The 19,824-nt window shown below is 34.9% G+C and overlaps 1 protein-coding gene across 12 annotated transcripts in view; it reads right to left on the bottom strand.

The window, feature by feature from the left end:
• The window catches only part of LOC145292174 (uncharacterized), an 806,320-nt gene that overhangs the window by 86,067 nt on the left and 700,429 nt on the right, over nucleotides 1-19,824 (bottom strand). For all 12 annotated transcript variants that reach the window (XM_080138436.1, XM_080138439.1, XM_080138442.1 and 9 more), the window contains one exon: nucleotides 19,419-19,568. In XM_080138436.1, the coding sequence (XP_079994562.1) occupies nucleotides 19,419-19,568 (150 nt within the window). The remainder of the gene's footprint in view (nucleotides 1-19,418; nucleotides 19,569-19,824) is intronic.

Here is a 19,824-nt window from a genome sequence, read left to right as displayed (position 1 = left end):
GAGGTTTTAGAGAACCAGTTTCACCAAAATGCAAAGCTAATGAATTAAACAGTATAAAACATGCCCAGATCATTTTTTTTCTTTTTTGGCCTGCGTAATTCTAAAAAAAATCAGCAATACCCCCTACTTGTTTGAAAACTTTGGAAACCCCTGAACTAGACCATATCACTGAAGTCTTCTATCCTGCACAAATCTCCCTATATTGTCCACATTTAATACTTCTCTGGGATCATCAGAACTGAGAAAGTCTTTAAGACTCAGATTATATACTGTATTATTTCTCTTCATGCAACATATTCTTAACTCTCACTGTCCAGGTTTCACTTCCAAACTTTGTACACATGCTCAATAGTGTCTTCTCATGCCCGACAGTGGTAACTCTGCTCATGAGTAATGATAAAATTTATTAACATAATGTGTTCATCCAAGATGATATTGGTCATTCTTGGAATTTTCAAGGTAAATTTCATCTTCAGAAGTGAAATAATATGTACAACCATTTGATTGAGATGTTTTTGCCAGGAGGTCTGCTGCATTAGGCCCGCAGAAAATCATTAAATTTTTATTAATAACTAGCTGTACCTGCCCAGCCATGCGTTGCTGTAGCAGAGTCTGGTTGACGCGAATATTAGATTGATTTGTATCACACAGACACAGACACACACTCATGCACACATCAACATACTCAGACACACCCTCGCACGCACACGTGCCAAGGCACACACACATACACACTTTACAAATAGTCAGGAATAGACAGTTTAACGGTTTCAAAATCACACATAAGGAGATTTTGAAGTATATGAACTGACGATTTCTGGTAATGATTAAATGTTAGTCAAGCAATATAGGTCACTGTAAGTTTTTGGCAAAATCTGGGTCTCAGCTATATTATTCACTTAATCCATTTTATTTTTTTTCTGTTTAGCGTAAAAAGAAATAATTTCAGTCAAACAATCAGAAATAGACAGTTTCCAAAGCATTGGGAGTTTTTTGTAGTAAATAAACTGTCAATTTCTGGTTCATCAAAATCTGGGTCTTAGCTATATTAAATCAATTAATCCATTTGATTTTTTTTTTTATTTAGTGTAACTAAAGAATTTTAGTAAATCGTACTTACAAAAAAAAAAAAAGATTTATGTAAAAGAAAAAAAATAACGAAATAATGGATTATGAGCATGTGTTGATGTGTCGGAAAACAGTATTTAATAAATGACACCATATTTGAAAATTTCTGGAATGTTTGTTTTTGTAATAAAATTTAGATCCTGTAATTAACGAATTGTCAACTGTCAGCCAATGAGGTTTGGTGGAATATGAGAAGGAAGAATTTATTATTTTTGAATTTGGAAATAGAAAGATTCTAGTTAATAAGGGTGCAACTCCAGATCTCTCGAAAGTGCAGAATTCCTCCCAGTGATGAAGGGGGAAGCGGTAGAAGGACTTGCTATTTAGAGGAACTACTTCCTCTAAAGATGGTTGTGATTGTGATGATGTTGCTCCGAGGATGAAATTTAGGATTTTATTATAACGACTAAATGTGTCTAAAATGACATTCTAAGGTTACATAAGATAGTGACTAATAGTCTAGGCATAATAAATTTTTATGTGGCATCAGATGTTGCAAACCTACAGTACTTTGGTCCAGAGGGGAACTTCTGCAATCAAAAGATTATATAGAAGATAATTACGTAATAAAAATTATTACATTTTAAGAAATCACTGATTTTGGTGTACCTTGTGTCAAATTGTTTCAAAATCTCGGTACCTCTCGGAATCATCGTATAGAAGCATGCATATTGCTAATCTCTTTATAACTTCCCTTATTTATCAATTTGTACAAGTTTGAGCTGCCAGTTTTATAGTTCTATAATCTTCATCAAAATTGAAAAAGATGATTAGATATTTGCAAATGTTTTTTTAAAAACACAAACAACACGAGTTGAAATAAATGTGTGCTGCCGTGATATACAATATATTCCTACTTATCTATTACATATTTATTCAAAATAGTTCGATTACAGTAATCATGAATAGTCTGCTTGTCTGGAATACAATACCTTATTGTGAGAGTCGTTGTTATGGCTATATACCTAGTAGGTGTGTAAGGGGTGAGGGTCACATACAACAATTCACTTTTATCATCTGAAAGGTTACCCAAGACAAATCGGAATTTTGTGTCATATCAGTCTTGCTTTTCTTTGAATTATGTCTTTATCTCATACAACTAGAAATGTTGGCAACCTTGAGCGAGTCCTTGTGTGAGTATCTGATTCTAGAATGAATCTGGGGATGGGGAACACTGTAATCAAGCAGTTCAAATGTAATAACATTTGAATTCATATGAATTTCATTATTTTATCTATAATAGAAATCTGTTTAAATGTATGTTTGTCTGTATGTCCACCTAAAACTTTCGGCAGAGGAGACGGATTTTCACGAGTTGGTATCGTTTTGAAGTTCAGTTATCGTTCAGCCACAAATATCGAACAATTGGCCAAAAACATTAATTCCTTCACCCTCAACTGGGCACTTTTCTACAGAGAAGGGTTGCTTTATCGCCAATATTTTTTGAAGTCATCCCTCTTTTCGATTGACTAGCCTTAATTTAAACCTACATCACTTCCAGTTTGGTGATGGGTGCAACAGCAAAGACGTCAGGTTTTTTTTTTTCACATTCTTTTCCTTCTTCGCAGTACAGGTTCGTGCCTGCCTGCCTACTACCACTTTTTTTTTTTTTTTGCTCAACACACACCTCAAAACACCTGGGCAACGCCGGTCGCGCAAACTACTTTTTACATAAAACTAAATTAAACTAAATATAGTCAATATTTACCATCCTTATGAGTAGTAGCTGTGTTTCAAAATTCATAATCATCGATTAATTAGTCATGGAGTTTACTTCACAGAAACATATCAACATACTTGATTCGATTTACCACAATTTGTCATACATGTTAGCCACATTGCGTGCCTAATACAGTTAAGGACAATCAATAACATCTGACAATGTTTATTGAAATCCATCATCTTGTTCTGATTCAGAAAGTTAGATATTAAAATGTTTTACAATAAAGTGCTCAATAATGAAAACAACCCATTCAAATATACTTAGTTATATGAAGTTTTACAAAAAAAAAAAAAAAAAAAAAAAAAAAAAAGCCAATAAACGTGGAAAGTATAAGAAGACGGCTATAATAACGCAGGGAACCGGATGTTAAAATGATGTGACGTATGGAGAAACGAAAGAGGGTCTTGTAGAGCTTGTTTTTTTTTATTTATATCTTCATATATCCATTTATTTTCCAAATCAAATACAAAGCAGTAAAATGGACTTACGATTTCAGATAAACAGGATGGTAGAAGTGTCTGATATTTCGAGAATATATCTTTTTCAGAAAGAAAGGGATTAAAAGAAATGTCGCTTAAAAAAAAAATACAATCTTCAATTCAACTATTTCACATTTTATTGACAGATCTATCTCCTTATTAAAACGTACATTATTATAATTTTGTTTTTTTAATTACATTTTTATCCCAAACAAGTCACAGTGCTACTTTGAAATAAGGGGCTACTATCAAGGACATAAGTTGCAGGGATACTATGTAGGGAGTTGAGCAGCAAGATGTCTGTTCTGCATATCAATACAGTAGGAAAGAAGGAACCCGGAAGGGAATCCCAAAGTCTAGCAGTTCTGGGGAAGAAGCTATTAGATTAGAAGGCTTTCTTACACCTAGGGATCTCTACTGTGTAGTGGGGAAACTTTGCTCCTTGTCAAGGGTATTTATGTCAAGGGGGTACAAGGGTTCGTCGGAGCATCCACCATTAAAATACTTGTAGAATAGGCAGTGATGCAATATTTTGTCGACGGGATAGAGGTTGAAGATTAGATGACAGTTCAAGACCTATCAGGTTGGTGACTCTCTTTTGAACCCTACCCAGAAGTGAGAGACTAGTAGCAGATGCAACAGCCCAAATGAGACAATGCTTCATACATGGGCAAATGGTGGCCTTGTAAAGATACAGGATAATTTCAGACGTAATAATATCAACTTTATGTTTCCATTTCGGTCTGTAACCAATTATTTCATTAATGCATACACATTCTTTATCTATCTCTCACATATTTTAATTCTAATATAAATAAACTTTTTAAAAATACTACTTAGAACAATTTTTTTTACTTATCTTTATCTGTGCCTAAACCTAAGCGTAGATTCTATGAGCAAAGCTTCTTTCTTAGAACTGCACGACTATGGAATTGTCTTCCGTTTTTCTGCTTTCCACTGACTACAATATGGTTGTCTTCAAGTCTAACGTAAATAAGTTGTTAACAACTTTACCGAATCTCCATTACTAACGGTTACTATATTGTCCAATTTCTACTGTACACTCTTTAACCCTTATCCTCGAGTGGCCTCTTGGCCTTGATAAGTGGTGATGCCTATGTAAAAAAAAAAATTAAAAAAAACTTATACAAAAGTACTCGGATCAGAGGTATATTCATTTCACTATGTGTGCATTGAAACTATTATTTAAAATATATACAACAAAACAAAAATTTGAGCATAAACGTCACCTAAAAATAATTATAATGGTTTCAGGGGGTGGGTACAGGAATTCTCTAGGTTAGTAAATTTTACCGGCCAATGCTAGGACACGGGCCCCACTAGTTTAAAATAAAATCACAAAATAATTTAATAATTGTAAAAACACATAGCTCAAATAGTCAATTTATTTCCATATTTGTTTTTAAGTATATTAGCATTTCAGATATAGGTTTGTTAAAAAACATTGAATAGACAATGGCATGAATCTTTTTGTGTTCATATAATAGTTTGCAAATTTATTCATGCTACTTATTATTTATACAGACACATCTTGTTAAACATAAACGGTTAAATTTATCCACTGGACTGGGTATAAACATAAAAAAAATCACAAAGAGGAAAATAAGACATGTTTAAAAATATAATCTATAATCTACGTCCCAAAAAGGATCACCCATCATGGGTGTTGTTTTAATTATTTGGATGACAAGCTGAATTTGTGATTTTTCTATGTTTAATTTCAGCCCTGTAGATTAAATTCAATATTTGTTTGATAATACTTGTAAATAGTGTTAATAAAACATCAATATCATACATAATCAATTGTTAAATTTGTCCACTGGACTGGGTATAAACTAGTGCTGGGACGATTAATCGGAATCAGGAACCGGGGGAAAAAAAAAAAAAATTGACAAATTTGGGGGTATTGGAATCAGTATCGGAAAAATTGGTGCCTATTTTCCAATGCCAAAACGATTCTTTTGACTGTCTGTTTTATTTGATTTTGTTTAAAGCAAAATCTTCCATTGCTGGTAATAATAATAAAATAAATATTTATTGATTTTAAAATAACAGTAAAGCTAAAATGTATTAATCACTCTTACAAGTGTAATTTTACGTTTAGGAAAATATCTACACATTTAACTTTTTTTTTTTACGGACATCGGGGGAAATTACTCTATCGTTAAATATTGAGAGATTTATAAAGAATCGGAATCGAGAAAAATATTGGAATCGTCCCATCACTAGTATGAAGACAAAAAAAATATCACCATGAGAAAAAATTAAACTTGTCCAAAAATCTAATCAACGAATCCAAAGGGATTATTTGTCATGGGTGTCGTTTTAACTGCTTGGCTGACAAACTCAATTTGTGATTTTCTATGTTTAGTTTCAGCCCTGTAAATTAAATTCAATATTTGTGTGGATGATACCTTTAAACAGTGTCAATAAAACGTCAGTATCGTACATAATACATTGTCAGAAATAAATACCAATGTTTATATATGCAAATATATTTCGACTACAGTCAAGAATAGCCACCTCATCAAACAATATTTACATATGTAGCAAAATATTTATTTGGGGTAAATAAAAATTTATACAGATGTAACAATACATTTTTTGCTGGTATATATCAAGGACAAATATACTTCCAAAAGAGGAGGTAATGCTTGAAGAATGGTCTCAACAACAAAACATACTAAAGTACCCCACTCCTCGAATTGAGCATTGAAACGTAGTACAACAGTATAATTAATAGGAGCAATAGTATAGCCAGACAGATACGACATCTATTTGTAATATATATGTATATATCTATATAATATATATTAGTATTAATAAAAATGGACTTACTCAGTATCGTATAAACAGGCCATCAGATAAGAGAAAAAAATACCAGTCAAGTTTTTTGTGAGACATTAAAAAAAATGTGTCATATATAAAGGAGTAATTATCTGAAGTAAATAGATCTATTTTGTAAATGTTTCTTCTTATAAAGAAAAAAAAAACGACTGGCTCTCACGATAGTTTGTCTGGTCAGGCGAGACCTGCAATTCAGGTAGTCTAACAGCATCGATGGAGGACTTCATAAAACAAACTACGTTTTTTCTCCTTCAACTATGAAAGGTTCACTTTTCTTTAATAGAAGAGCGGTTTGACAAGTGATAGAGTGCCAAGCATCAACACACTACACTCTGCAATTTTCACCACTTTGATATAAAATAATATTTTGTATTCATTAAGGTTTAACATCTTTCATATTTGTACATTTCATTTTTAACCCAAAATTCCAAATTAAATATCACATATACTTTTAAGCTGCTCACTTTTAGAGACTAGCATGCTACCTGGCATTGCTCAGTCATAAAATACGCTTAAATATGATATTTTAATTTATGCAGATTTCGTATTAATTATTATCGAGCCAATTCTCTGTTGATTATTATATTGTACCTAATATATTGTAATGATCTCAAAAGTTAAAAAAAAAAAAAAAAAAAAGACTCAAGAGCCATCAGCTGGAATCAAAACCAAAACATTTAGCTCCCAAGTGGTCTGAGCTAAATCAACATGGATATCAAAATTTAAAAAAATAACACAGTTAAATGTATATTTGTGCAAGCATAGTAGAGCACTTGAAGTTGACTTATGCCTGTCAAGTTTCAATTTTTCTACTTTGACCCTTTAGAAGCTATTTTTACCAGCTAAAAACTAAATATGTTCCACAGGTTTGAATCCCTTATATATCAAGTTTCAAGTCTGTAAACCAAAAAGACCATTCCAAACACGCACACAGCTTATTTTGCAGCTATCAACTAATTATTTTAATCAAAGAATTTTGAGAGGAACATTTGTCACAATCTAAAAGGCGGTTTTGTCATGAAGAGAACAATGATGAACAATTTATTCAGCAAACGTATACTACACTTTGATCCTAGTGTTGGTTTTAAAGTTATCTGAGTAATATCATTCGGATTATGCATCAAAGTTATTTCCCCTTAAATTATACATAAACTATACATAAACAATACTTAAATTATATATAAACAGTATAGAAATTATACTTAAATCATATATCATTCAAATACTACCGTGTTTGAATATATGGTAAAATGGCAGTTTTAGTCATTTATAACTGTTTTAAGGCTTCACCGCTCACTCAATTTTCGACCAAATTTCAAACAATTATTACAGTTTATAGATCACCTTCTCAGCTATATTGTGAAAATAAATTCAATTTTCGTTCAGTAAAACAACAGTTATGATGAATTTACTGGTGTTCAAAATCGTAAAAAAAACATAAGGATGTAAGCAACGTTTTTTATGATTATTTTCCATAGCAACCACATCACTTCAATGACTATTGATGCTATCAATTCACTGCTCTCGCGAAAAGAGAAGTGAAACAGAGAATGAAAGCATGAAAGGGAGATAATTGGGGATTTTATTGAAGCAGACGAGTGCCGTACATTATTACATATGTGTATGTTATGTTATGTTTATGGAGGCAAAAAAATAAGACTGAAATTAACTAAAGAACAAGTTAATTTACTGGAAGCCTGGAAAAATCATGGATTATAATAGAAAAATGCAAGCACGAAAAGTAATATGGTTAAGCTTAAACATGGGAAAGTAAAGGACTAGTTTTTAAAACTGGAAAACAGAAGGACAAGATATTCTCATAAAAAATATAAATTTATAACTTAAAATATTGTGGCATTAAGAATTTTTTTTTTTAATTCAATTTATAACATATAATCAAAGGGTTGAGATGATCTTACTAACCATTTTCTTTTGTTTTTGTTACTCCACTCACACATCTTATTTCCATTTCTCTAGATAAATATATCCATAAGAAATAAGATTTCAAACAAATTTGAAAATATCTTTATCTAAAGTAAATGTGGTATTGTAGTGATTGGGATGATTAGTTAAGAGCAGGATAGATATTTCTTTTTCAGTTTTGATCAAAGATAAACAACAACCTTTAATTCCCTCCACACTTTTGATGACCTTGTGCCCAATTTACACTGAATGTAAATTTTTATATTTTGTGCAAAATAATTAATAGAGTAGTATCTATTCTGTACATCTCAGCAACATTTAATGTTTTATTAATAATGAAAATTTTCATGCAAATAATTTCCTTTGAAAACGAAATTCTAAAAACAGTTTTTAAAACTTTTAGAACATCTCTTTAATTAGTATTATTATATTTAATAAGAAAACCATCAGTAAAATGATTGTGTATATATAATACAAAAAATTGCAATAAAATTATATTACAGAATATTAATTCATTAGAAACTTTAAAACTGAATGTGCAAATGAGCAATATTGAGATTTGTTTGAGGGAGTTTGGAGATTACTATGAATACAGCATTTGAAAATATTCTTGTATCATTAGAATTAAATAAGCCTAACCGATTCTGATGTTAATATAATTAGAATAGATTACAAAAACTTGATTTAAATCAAGTTTATAAAAATACTAGCAGATTACCCAGTGTAATACTAAATTCCTTAAAAAAAAAAAAAAAAACAAGTAAAAAAAAAAAAACGGAAAGAAGCAGACATGTGCATGCGAGTATTATGTTTTTTCTAAGCAGTTCACTTCTTGGAAGTAAAATAAATACTCGAGCTGAGATCGAAACCAAAACCTAAAGACAATGAGTCAAGTATGATAACCATTAGACCAGCTTGCCACGGTCTTTAAAAAGTGTTTTCAAACATCATGAAACAGTTGACAGTATTTGTGCAGAATTTGAACCAGAGTAACTAACCGTCCGCTTGGCTTTGCTTGGAACATGTCATCATGCGGTCTGGTTTGACTGTAAACTGACCTAAGATGCCAATCAATGCACGGCAAAGGAGCAGACAATCTTTGGGGGAAAATATTTGGGGGTGAGGGAAAAAATCAACAGGTCCAGCTGGGAGCTTCTTGACAGTTATCCTTTCAAGTTTATGCGAAGACAAAAATTTGGTAATGATCCTTTTGTCTCCATCTTAAATCATATATCAAAAAGCTTCCCGATTGTGTCAGCAAAGTTTCTTCAATATTTGCAGTTTCTTTTCACCCACTTTGACATCCTCTGATGCGACCATAGAAAAGTCTACCTAATCGTAAGGGAATATCCAACCTGTCTTAGTGTAATTTAATTTTAAAAAATCGGTTGCCCAGTTTCACCCTACAGAAAAAAAAATGTTCATGGAAAGAAAAGAAAAAAGTTTACTTTACATTAGTTACAAAAATGAAAACAAAAAAAAAACATAGGAAACCTAAAAAAAGTGCTTTCTTTTAAACTTTTGTTAAAGAAAAATGAAAAACACAAAGACATTGGTTTTATTAACTTTTTTTTTTTTTCACTTAAAAAAAATTTGTTACAAGAATAAAACAGACATTTTTACGGTAGATCGTTTTTTTTTATTTTCATTATATTTTTTTCTGGTGATTTTATTATATTTAAATGTTTTCTTTGGTATTTTCCTTGAATAGCATTGTTACACTTTGATAATTAGTGATGGTCGGTGAAAGCTGGCGGTTGACGTCATGTTGCGAGCAAAGCTGAGCGGCCAGTTAGTAAAGTGTGGTTCTAATTCTGTACAAGTACTTGACAAACATAAAAATTTGATGACCCTCCCCCAAGTACCAATTTTTATGTCTTAGCAGTCCTTTTTTCCAGATAAAAACTGATTAAAAGTTTTCCCCATATCTGAATACCCTATATGCTAAATTTCAAATCTGTAGATAAAAAATTCAGTATATAGGTTGAGAAGTGTCCTCACACACATTCTCACTTTTATAGATATATAGATAGATAAATAAGTTACCTCCCTTTAGCTATATTTTATTTCTTTTTCATTTTGGAAGCACTAACAAAACATTGAGTCCAATCAACCTTTTAGCAGGATTTCTGTTGGGGAAATAGTCGCCGAATGAAAATGCAATCAAAAAGCTTTCAAAGGAGAGAATGTCTTATCACATTCTAATCAGCTCAAACAACTTTTACAAAGTTAAAAACTGAAAGAGACTTCTTTCTGAACCATTATAAAGACATTTATGAAACTGACACAACAAACCTTATTTCCACAGGAAACAATTTGTGGCCATAGAGAGTCAAAGATAAGATTTACATGTTCAATAATGCTTTGCTCATATCTAAATATTGCACCCAGCAGTTCATTTCAGTATAAAATTATTAATCAATGACCAATGCATGCACATGAGGAAAATTGAATTTTTCAAGATTGCTATTAAAATAAAAGAAATGGCCAGTCTAAAATATTCCCATAAGTTTTCCAATTTAATATCAACGATTTTCAAAATTTGACAGAATTTAAGTTTGGAATCAGATTACTGCACATGTGCAATAATTTCTTCTTTTTTTTTTTTTTAAATACGATGTTCGGTTAAAAAAAACTTTTAAAATATATTTGATAAAATTTTTATTTTGAAATATGATGCTCAGTTATTTTTTTTAATATGGTATTTGGTCACTTTTTTATTTTTAAATATGATGTTCAGTTAATTCTTTTTCTTTTAAATATGATGTTCGGTTAATTCTTTTTCTTTTAAATATGATGTTCGGTTAATTTTTTTTTTTTTTTTTAAATATGATGTTCGGTTAATTTTTTTTTTTTTTTTTTAAATATGATGTTCGGTTAATTTTTTTTTTTTTTTTTAATATGATGTTCGGTTAATTTTTTTTTTTTTTTAAATATGATGTTCGGTTAATTTTTTTTTTTTTTTAAATATGATGTTCGGTAAAAAAAATTTTTTTAAATATGTTTGATAAAATTTTTATTTTGGAATACGATGTTCAGTTAAAAAAATTTTTTTTTTTAATATTTGGTTAAAATAGCGTAAACAATTTGCTTTTAAGTCGTAAGATAGAACCAAAAAGTTCTTAGCAGAAATTCTGAAACTATCACTGGTGCCTCTCTTTACATATTCTCTGGTCGGAAGTAGGTACTTCCAGATCTAATGAAAATACTAGTTTTAAAAAACGTGCTTTCCAGTATAACCAAGCTAACAATTTCCAAGTCGTATTTAGGAAATATGATAGAAAAATATATTCAATCTTTCACGTTCAAAATGAGATTTGATCTAGTAGAGACAAAGGGTAAATCGTTATGTTCTAAGGGAGATAATCATTATTTCGCTTTTTGGTTTTTGCTTACTTATTTGTTTCCAGTATATAGAATGTGTTTATTGGATAAATATTTAATGAAAATTCTTGTTTTATAGAATCTTGAATGTAAGTTTAATAGTAGTTATTTATTATTAAAGTAGTTTATATGATGGCTGTATGCTATTGAATGATAGAACAATATGGTGGCTATATGCTAAAGAACAAAAAACTTGATATTGAATGATCGTTCTTTTACAAGCATTTTTCTATTAAATTCTTAAAAAAAGATAATTAAAAAAAAAAGGAGGGAAGGGAGGTGGGGACATATAAAGAGAAGAAAAGGGGAAGAAGAGAAAGGGAAGCTAGCTGGTGTGTATTTATTTGCTTCCCCACTGAGCAAATTAGGCACAAGGCCGTTTTTTAATGTGGAAAGAGAGGGGGGAGGAGGAAGGGGACCAGCTCCCGATAGGTGGGAAATGGGAGCTGGATAGTGACAATTGGTATGAAGGGTTGACCCTACATTGACCAAGGTCTGATATGTGGGGTTACCCCCACATATGGTCTTTGCTTGCAGTATCTGTCAGAACAGATACTATACTTTGAGATATTAAATCCTTTATTCATGTAAAAAAATACATTGAAAAATCAACAATGAAAAAAACTTAGGCTCATGGCCAACTCAAAAGGGGGGATTGTGGGGGTCGTTGGTCATCCTTGTCACTTCAGAACTAAACAAAATCAAAAGTTTCTCCCAGCTAATATGCATTCACCTTTTCATACTGGTGGACGTCCTACTTAACTTCCAATTTTTAAAACATTTTTTATTGACGTGTAAAAACAAAAAAGATATCAATAAAAATGGTGCAATAATTCATTTGTGTCGAGGGCGGAAGGGGGGGAGTGATTAGTAGGACCCTCCCAACCCCATCTAGTTGATAGACTGCCCGTTCCACTAGGTTTCTAAAAAGAACCTCACTTCTGCAGGTCAGTCTCTAAGTTCTAGATGGGGGTGAATGGAGAAAAGAAAATTTTGTGGGTAAAGAATGGGGATTTGTTTGTATTTCTTTCTTTCCAAGATGGGTGAAATTTAGAGGAGGGGGTGAAAACAAAAATTGCAAGAAGGAAGGCATAAGGATCTTGGGGGCTTCCTAATCGGAGAGGGATGGAACAAACACTCAGATAGCTGAGAGGCTACTTGTTTAATTTTACTTTATGGAACTGCGGGTTCCACATCTAGGTGGGGAACACGTATTATAATTTGGCTCCTCTTTGTACACACAGACTTGCTACATGTATCCATCTTCTGTCAAATGCCGCGCGATGCAACCTTCTTCTATCACATCTGATCTTCACCCGTATTTGGTGTTTAAAGAAAGCGATCAGATCTTGATCAGAAAAAGACAACACCCCCCGGCAACCTTGCAGACGCGACGTCCAAATCACCATTCTCGCCACGGCCAGGATCGTAACGTAGACCATTTGTCTTTCCCGGTCCCACGGCGACCTCACGTTGTCCACGAGATTGGATACGGTAATTGGGTGAGGATGCTCAGGATCGATGCAAGCCATCACCTCGCTGACATACGACCAGAACCGGCGGAGTTCGCAGCAATCGAAGAAAGCATGATCAATCGTTTCTACGGCTGTTGTCCCACAACGGGGGACAATCAGGCAACTCCAAAAACCCTGAACTGCATTGTATGTTGAGTGGAAGTGTATTTCGGGCCAAACGCCAGGTCAGAGAGAACTCCGAATTGTTCAGATGACTCGAACCTGGCGTCTAGCTCCACGCGGAGCGGATCGGATCTCACTCTGATGCCAACTCAAATGCATGCATAGCGGTCGGCGGCGGCCCCCTTCACTAGATCCCTGTGGAGTTCCCTACGGGTAGCAGTCACAAGGTCACTGAACCTTGGTAGTCGTTTTAGTGCGGTTCTCTTTCATGTAGGTAGATTCTCCCCGTGGCCTGCAATGGCTCTCGATAGAAGGGTCGAGAACGAGATCGGGGAAGGTGGCAGTAACCACGGGGTGCCACGGTTGGTCATCTTGCATATAGTGGCTCAGGAACGCCAGCCTCTCAGCATCTCGATGACACTTCAAGTCCGGCATTCCCAAGCCTCCCTCACACGGACGTTGAATACAGACCTGTCAGCTCACCCAGTGTCTTCCTCTGTCCCAAAGAAGCGAGGACAAGAGCTGTTAGGTGTTGTGCAGACAGGGGAAGTACGGCAAGTCGGTAAAGGATGAGAGGAAAGACGTAAGTGGCGCACGCCTCAGCTCTACCCTTTGACCATACCTCTAACCAGTTTTTGTTAAGCTGGAGACCCAGTCCAAACCACACGCTGAGGATCTGAACTGGGTCATCCGTCTAGCTGAAGGGTGCCGGAAGGTTTGTGTTGCCACTCTAAGCGCCCAACCGCAGTCCTACCGACTTGCTGTGATTTATCTTGGTCCCTGTAATTCTTTCGTACTGAGTGAACGATCTCGATGTCTCTGAAGCTCAATACAAAAACCATGACATCATCGGCGAACGCAGATATCTTGGCGGCTGAGCCACTGGGTATTGCAATTCCGCGCAGGGCCAAATTTGCCTCCCCACATCTCAGCTTGTGGAGCAGGGGCTCCAAAGCCAGGACATAGAGCAGGGGCGACAGCGGACAACCCCGACGAACTGACTGAGAGATAACAAAGGGTTTCGAGCGCTTTCCGTTGACTTGCACGACGGCTTTGGGCTGTCGATACAACATGGAGATCCACTTGTAGAAGTCCGGTTTATCACCGGCGGCCTCTAAGACAGATGCCAAGAAACGATGGTCGACCCTATCAAAAGCTTTGGACTGATCTAAGTTGATCAACGCAGCTTCCGTGTCATCATCTATCCCTCCCTCTAGGATCGTGCGGATCAGGTGCAAGTTGTTCTGAATCGATCTCCCCTTCACAGCGTAGTTCTGTTCCGGTTCAACCAACTCGCCGATAACAACCTGCAGCTGATTCAACAGGACCTTGGCCAAAGTTTTCAACTCTGTGTTTAGCAGAGTTATGGGCCTGTAATCGTCTAACTCTTCTCCATCATGCCCGTCACCTTTTCTCAGCAATGTCATCACTCCCCTGGTCACTTGCCCCGGGATAGATCCCTGAGCAAACCAATAGTTGAACACATCCGTCAGAAGAGGCAGAAACATGGGCGACAGCCTCAAATACAGTTCGTATGGCAGACCATCGAGCCGCAGCGATCTGTCACAGCTGACCTGCTTCAGCACAGTAAACACCTCCCGCTCCATCACCCAACCCTCGCAACTAGCTGCTCTAGCCGCCTCGAGGTGGGGAGAGTCAGCTAAATAGTCGCTAAACTCAAGGACCGGAAGATCGGGCTGCTGTGTAAAATGCTCCTCAAAATGTTCTTGAGATCTCTCGCAGATCTCCCACGTCGATTCCAGGGTGCGTCCATCCGGATGTCTCACCTTTGCAATGTACTTGTCCGAGCCACGCCTAGAAATTTCACGACGCGCGTCAGTTTTGGAGTTGACTGCTTCATTGCCTATCTTTCTAAACCTAGCTCTGACTACTTGACCTTCATAACACTATTCTCACGCAGAAGGTCCTGCTTAGCTAGTTCCTGACTAACCATATCACCCTCCTCCCGTACCCTGGGCTAGTTTCTGCTCTAGCTTCTTCTTGGCCTGATCTAGTGCGAGGCGCTGGGCATACTTGACGGAGAAGGTTCTAATTTTTGCTTTTAGATCTACCCACAACTTACTTCCGGTAACCGCCCCCACTAGTGCTTTTTAAATTAATTCTATTAGCTTCTCTTGGAAGTCTTGTATCTCCAGAAGGGAGGTGTTTAACTTCCAGTGAGTCACTAACTTAGGCCTATTTCCTAGCTTCAGCCGGGCCATAACTAGTTTATGGTCCGTCTGACCTAGCCAAGTGAATGTGGGACAAGATAAGAAGTCTACTTCACCTCTCCTAACTAACATCCTGTCCAAGTAAGTGTTTGGATAGGAGGAAACGCTATTGGTCCACGTCCACATCTCGCGCCCCGGATGCTCGACCCGAAACCTGTCAACCAGACTGCATCTAGCCATCAGATCATCCAGGCTGAACTCGCACCTCTCCGATCCTCTAGCATCACCTCCTACCTTATCTATCTCGGGGTCTAAGATGGTATTCCAATCCCCCATTAGCACTACCTGCTTCCGACAATCTACAAAGTGTCTTGATCTTGTCGCCTGGGCCACGGAGGGCCACGGGCCAGTTGGGGAAGCTAGCTGGTGTTTGCTTAGTGGTGGTGGGGGTGATTTTCTAGGCAATGCGGATGGCGGACCATATGTGGGCAAGTCAAGGTTAAAAGAATGGAATAAAAAAATAAATGAAATAAAAATTATTGAATTGAAGATAAAAATTATTAAATGGAAGATAAAACGTAGAGAAATAAGTAAATTATTAAAATTTTCAATTACAGAAGTTCTTAATAGAGAATAAGTTTCAGTGGATACTTCATACAGGGACTACACTACTTAAAAATGAGGCGGAATGAATATCAGACCTTCCATACTCAAAGGATTATCGCTAAGGACCAAGAATGCTTTACAATAAATTGGAATTTACCAACAATGTGGATTTATTCAACTAACTCTGACTACATCATACATCCATACAAGGATTATCACAACACCTGGATACCATAATTTTATATCCCTTCTTTGTTTCTACTTTTATTTTCTTTATCTATATCCCTTAAAAAGACGTAATTTTTAATATATTTTCTTTGTATGTGCTGAATAGCAAAATTATTTCGAATTAGACCTAATATTTGCTAATGACTTTTCCTCTGAGGAGATGAGCCTACATCAAAAATTCATGGGTTAAGAAAAAACACTGAATTGTATTCTTCGTCCAAACAATAAATTTCCACTTTGAAAAATTATATTTTTCTGAATGAAATTTGTGTGTGTATGTGTGTGTGTGTGTGTGTGTGTGTGTGTGTGTGTGTGTGTGTTACAAAAATATTTCCACTAGTATTTTTTTTTTACAAAGAAACAAGAAACATGAATATTTATAAATGATTAATTAAATATCAAAACAAAGTGTGGCATATCTTCTGCACTTAATGTTTTCTATCCTCAGTAAGTGCAGAAGAAATACTTTCTGACTGAATCAATTTTTATGTTTGTTTCAAACTAGGCTACCTTTGTTTGGGAAGCCGGATTTTTGTTTGTTTCAAACTACCTCTGTTTGGGAAGCTGGATCTTTCTCACATTAAAAACCGACCTTGTCTATCTTTCTTTGTGGAGAGGCAAGTAACTAGGGAGTAATATGGAGATAATGTTGAGAATGTGTTGAATTTGAGATACATAGGTATTTTAATATTCTATTACAGTTCTCTGAGATGTTGAGTTTATAAATAAGTCATAAATAAGACAGGATCGCAACGTCTCTTCTGTGGGATATAGGTTGCAAGGAAGAGAAACGGGCATCCCACACTAAATTACAAAGTCTATTTTGAACTCTGTCAAGGTAGGATAAGCTGCTTCTAGCAGCTCCTGCCCAGATGTGGCAACAGTACTCCATTTTTTTTTAATTTAAAAAAAGAAAAAAAAAAAAATACTAAATTAACAAAACAAACTAATTTGACTATTAATAGTTTATTTGCAACTATTTTGATACTTTGGCATTATCATATTTATTTTGATACTTTGACAATTCGACATTCAGCTAATCTCCAAATTTACTGATATCAGTTTTCATATTTTTTCCCCCCACTGCAACCTTCTTTCCTTGTTTTGTTTTTTTTTTATTTTTTCATTAAAATTTTTAATTATTCAATTTTTTACATCAACAAACTTCCTTAATATTTTACAACTAATTTCCCTTGACACTACAGGAGTTGCAGCAGCCTCAAATATGAATGCACTCAATGCATTTAAGTTTCTTATTAATTCTCCTGAATTTGCCCGAGACTTTTTTTTTTTTGGTTCAATTCCCATTTGACATATTTTCTTGATTGTTTGATGAGCCCATTTCCTTAAAAATTTGCTAATTCCTTTGATTATATAGTTTTTTGTTTTTTTTATTGTTAGCTCTTGTTTTCAAGAGCCATGATACTAAATTCTATTTTTTACAAATAATCTCTTGACACTCCAAATTACTATAATTAATGAAAAAATACTAAATATTAATCTGAAATTTGAAATTGTTTTATGCTTACTCGTGATACATAATGGTACAAATTACTTTATTCGATGACACATATTTATGAATTTTACATGAAATATTTGAAAATACATCTTTTGCACATAATCTCTACGTGCAATTTACACACGTCACTGGTGTGCTCTCTACACAAAATGTAGACATTTGTAACCATATGCATGTCACACTAAGAAAAGTCAGCTACCACTGATATTGACTTGCAATATCTCAACAATGAAAACAAAAGTAATGTTTTGATTTATTAAAAAAAAGTGTCAATGATGTTTTCATTAATAACTTGGCAATTTTGGTTCAAGTATCCACATCACACAATATGGTTTGAACAGATGCACATCGTGCTTTTACTGTAGAAATGTTTCTGAAGAATGGTGAGTCTGTAATTGCAACACAGAGAGCTTTCTGGGTTCATTACAAGTTAGGACAGCATGGTGCTGTTCCAGATAGAAAATCAATACAGCTATGGGTTGCAAATTTCAAAGCTACAGGTTCAGCACTTAAGAGAAAGCCACTGGGAAGGGTTCAAAGCACTTGAACGCCAGACAGTATTCAAGCTGAGAAACTTTCCGTTAGTCTCCTACACCTTCAGCTCATAAATATATTTTGTTCTTGGGATTGTCTGATCGAACAGTCAATTCTACACACTGATTTGCAGTTCCATCCATACAAATTAATGACTGCTCAGAAACTGCACGAGCACGACTGGGAAGATCACATGTGGGAGATATTTTTGCTGAACGTTGTACTTAGATATACTCATTGCTAAAGTATTATCTATAAAAATAAATCACCAACATCTCAACTATAATACTACTACTACTACTTATCACAATGAAAGATTTGCTTTAGAATACTAACCAGACTTAATTGATTACAACGGTTCAACTAAAGTTGGGCTATTTTTCAGCTTCTTCCTGTTTTTGGCCAAAACACTATATTTAGTAATTTAAGAATTTATCGGTTAAATATTTATTCATAAACACATACATGATGGCAGCAACTTGTTCTTGAGTATTGCCATTTCTTAATCTATCTCTGGCTCAAATCATGCAAACATGAGCGCAACTAGCAGCACGTGCCAGGTGGTCACTTCTATGAACCTTCTACAGTCCAGCACATCCACTGATGACCGGGTCAAAGCTGTGGTGCCCTTTATTGCCATTCACGCCCATATCTGCATCAGTCCTCATTGAATGTCCGTTTGCCATTTCAGGCTACAGCCAGCCTTTTTGTTATCGAAATACACACTGATTGCAAAGTGTGTATTCCATTGCATATCAAGTAATGCCTGTGCTTGAAGCTTTTTATAATGAGGAAAGACTTTGCACTGAGACAATCCCACTCTCTAAACAACTGCCACATTGAACCAAAAAGAAGAGCAAGTCAACATCATTTGAAGCAGCAGTCGCTGCAGGTTTTATATCAGGGTTTTCCTTCTAGAGAGGTTGCCTTCACCTCCATGCCATTTGATCCATGACTGGAATTCAGGTTGCTGGGCACCAGAGCATACTCCGCATACCGATGGGTCATGTATGCTGCAGCTGACAGGGCCTAAGCTCCTCTGGAGGTTTCTGTCAGGGTTACCATACATACATACATACATAGATCTACTGCTTTATTTACATAGATAAAATCATTACTAAAATAACATCTATTAAAAATAGATTACTAACAGCGCAACTATAATGCTACTATTATGAAAGACTTGCTTTAGAAAGATCAATAGCTATGAATACTAACCTGACTCAATTGATTCCAACGGTTCAACTAAAAGTTGAGCTGTTGCTCGGCTTTCCCCTCCAATGTTTTTGGCCAAAACACTATATTCAGCATCATCATCCATCGTGGCATATTCAATAGTTAAAAGGTAATCTCGGTTGCCAAATTTTTCTGAAAAGATAAATAAAAAGGAATCAATAACAATTAATAGAAGAAACAAAAACAGAATAAAATATTTACATAGCAAAGTTATATTGTGTTGTTAGTTTGGATTACATGAGTTTCTTTTCACCCCAAATGCGACATATTGACCCTTGCACTTAAAGAGATACTATTTAGAACTATGTCTTCAGAGGCACTTTGGAGAGAACTGAACAGCGAGATGGCGGTTTGCATATTTAACTTCATGCTGGTACAGTCTGGAAAG

The sequence above is a fragment of the Euprymna scolopes genome, chromosome 13 (assembly GCF_053919585.1).
Source record: "Euprymna scolopes isolate OS-2025 chromosome 13, ASM5391958v1, whole genome shotgun sequence".
NCBI classification, from domain to species: domain Eukaryota; kingdom Metazoa; phylum Mollusca; class Cephalopoda; order Sepiida; family Sepiolidae; genus Euprymna; species Euprymna scolopes.
This window is presented reverse-complemented; position numbering and strand designations above follow the sequence as displayed.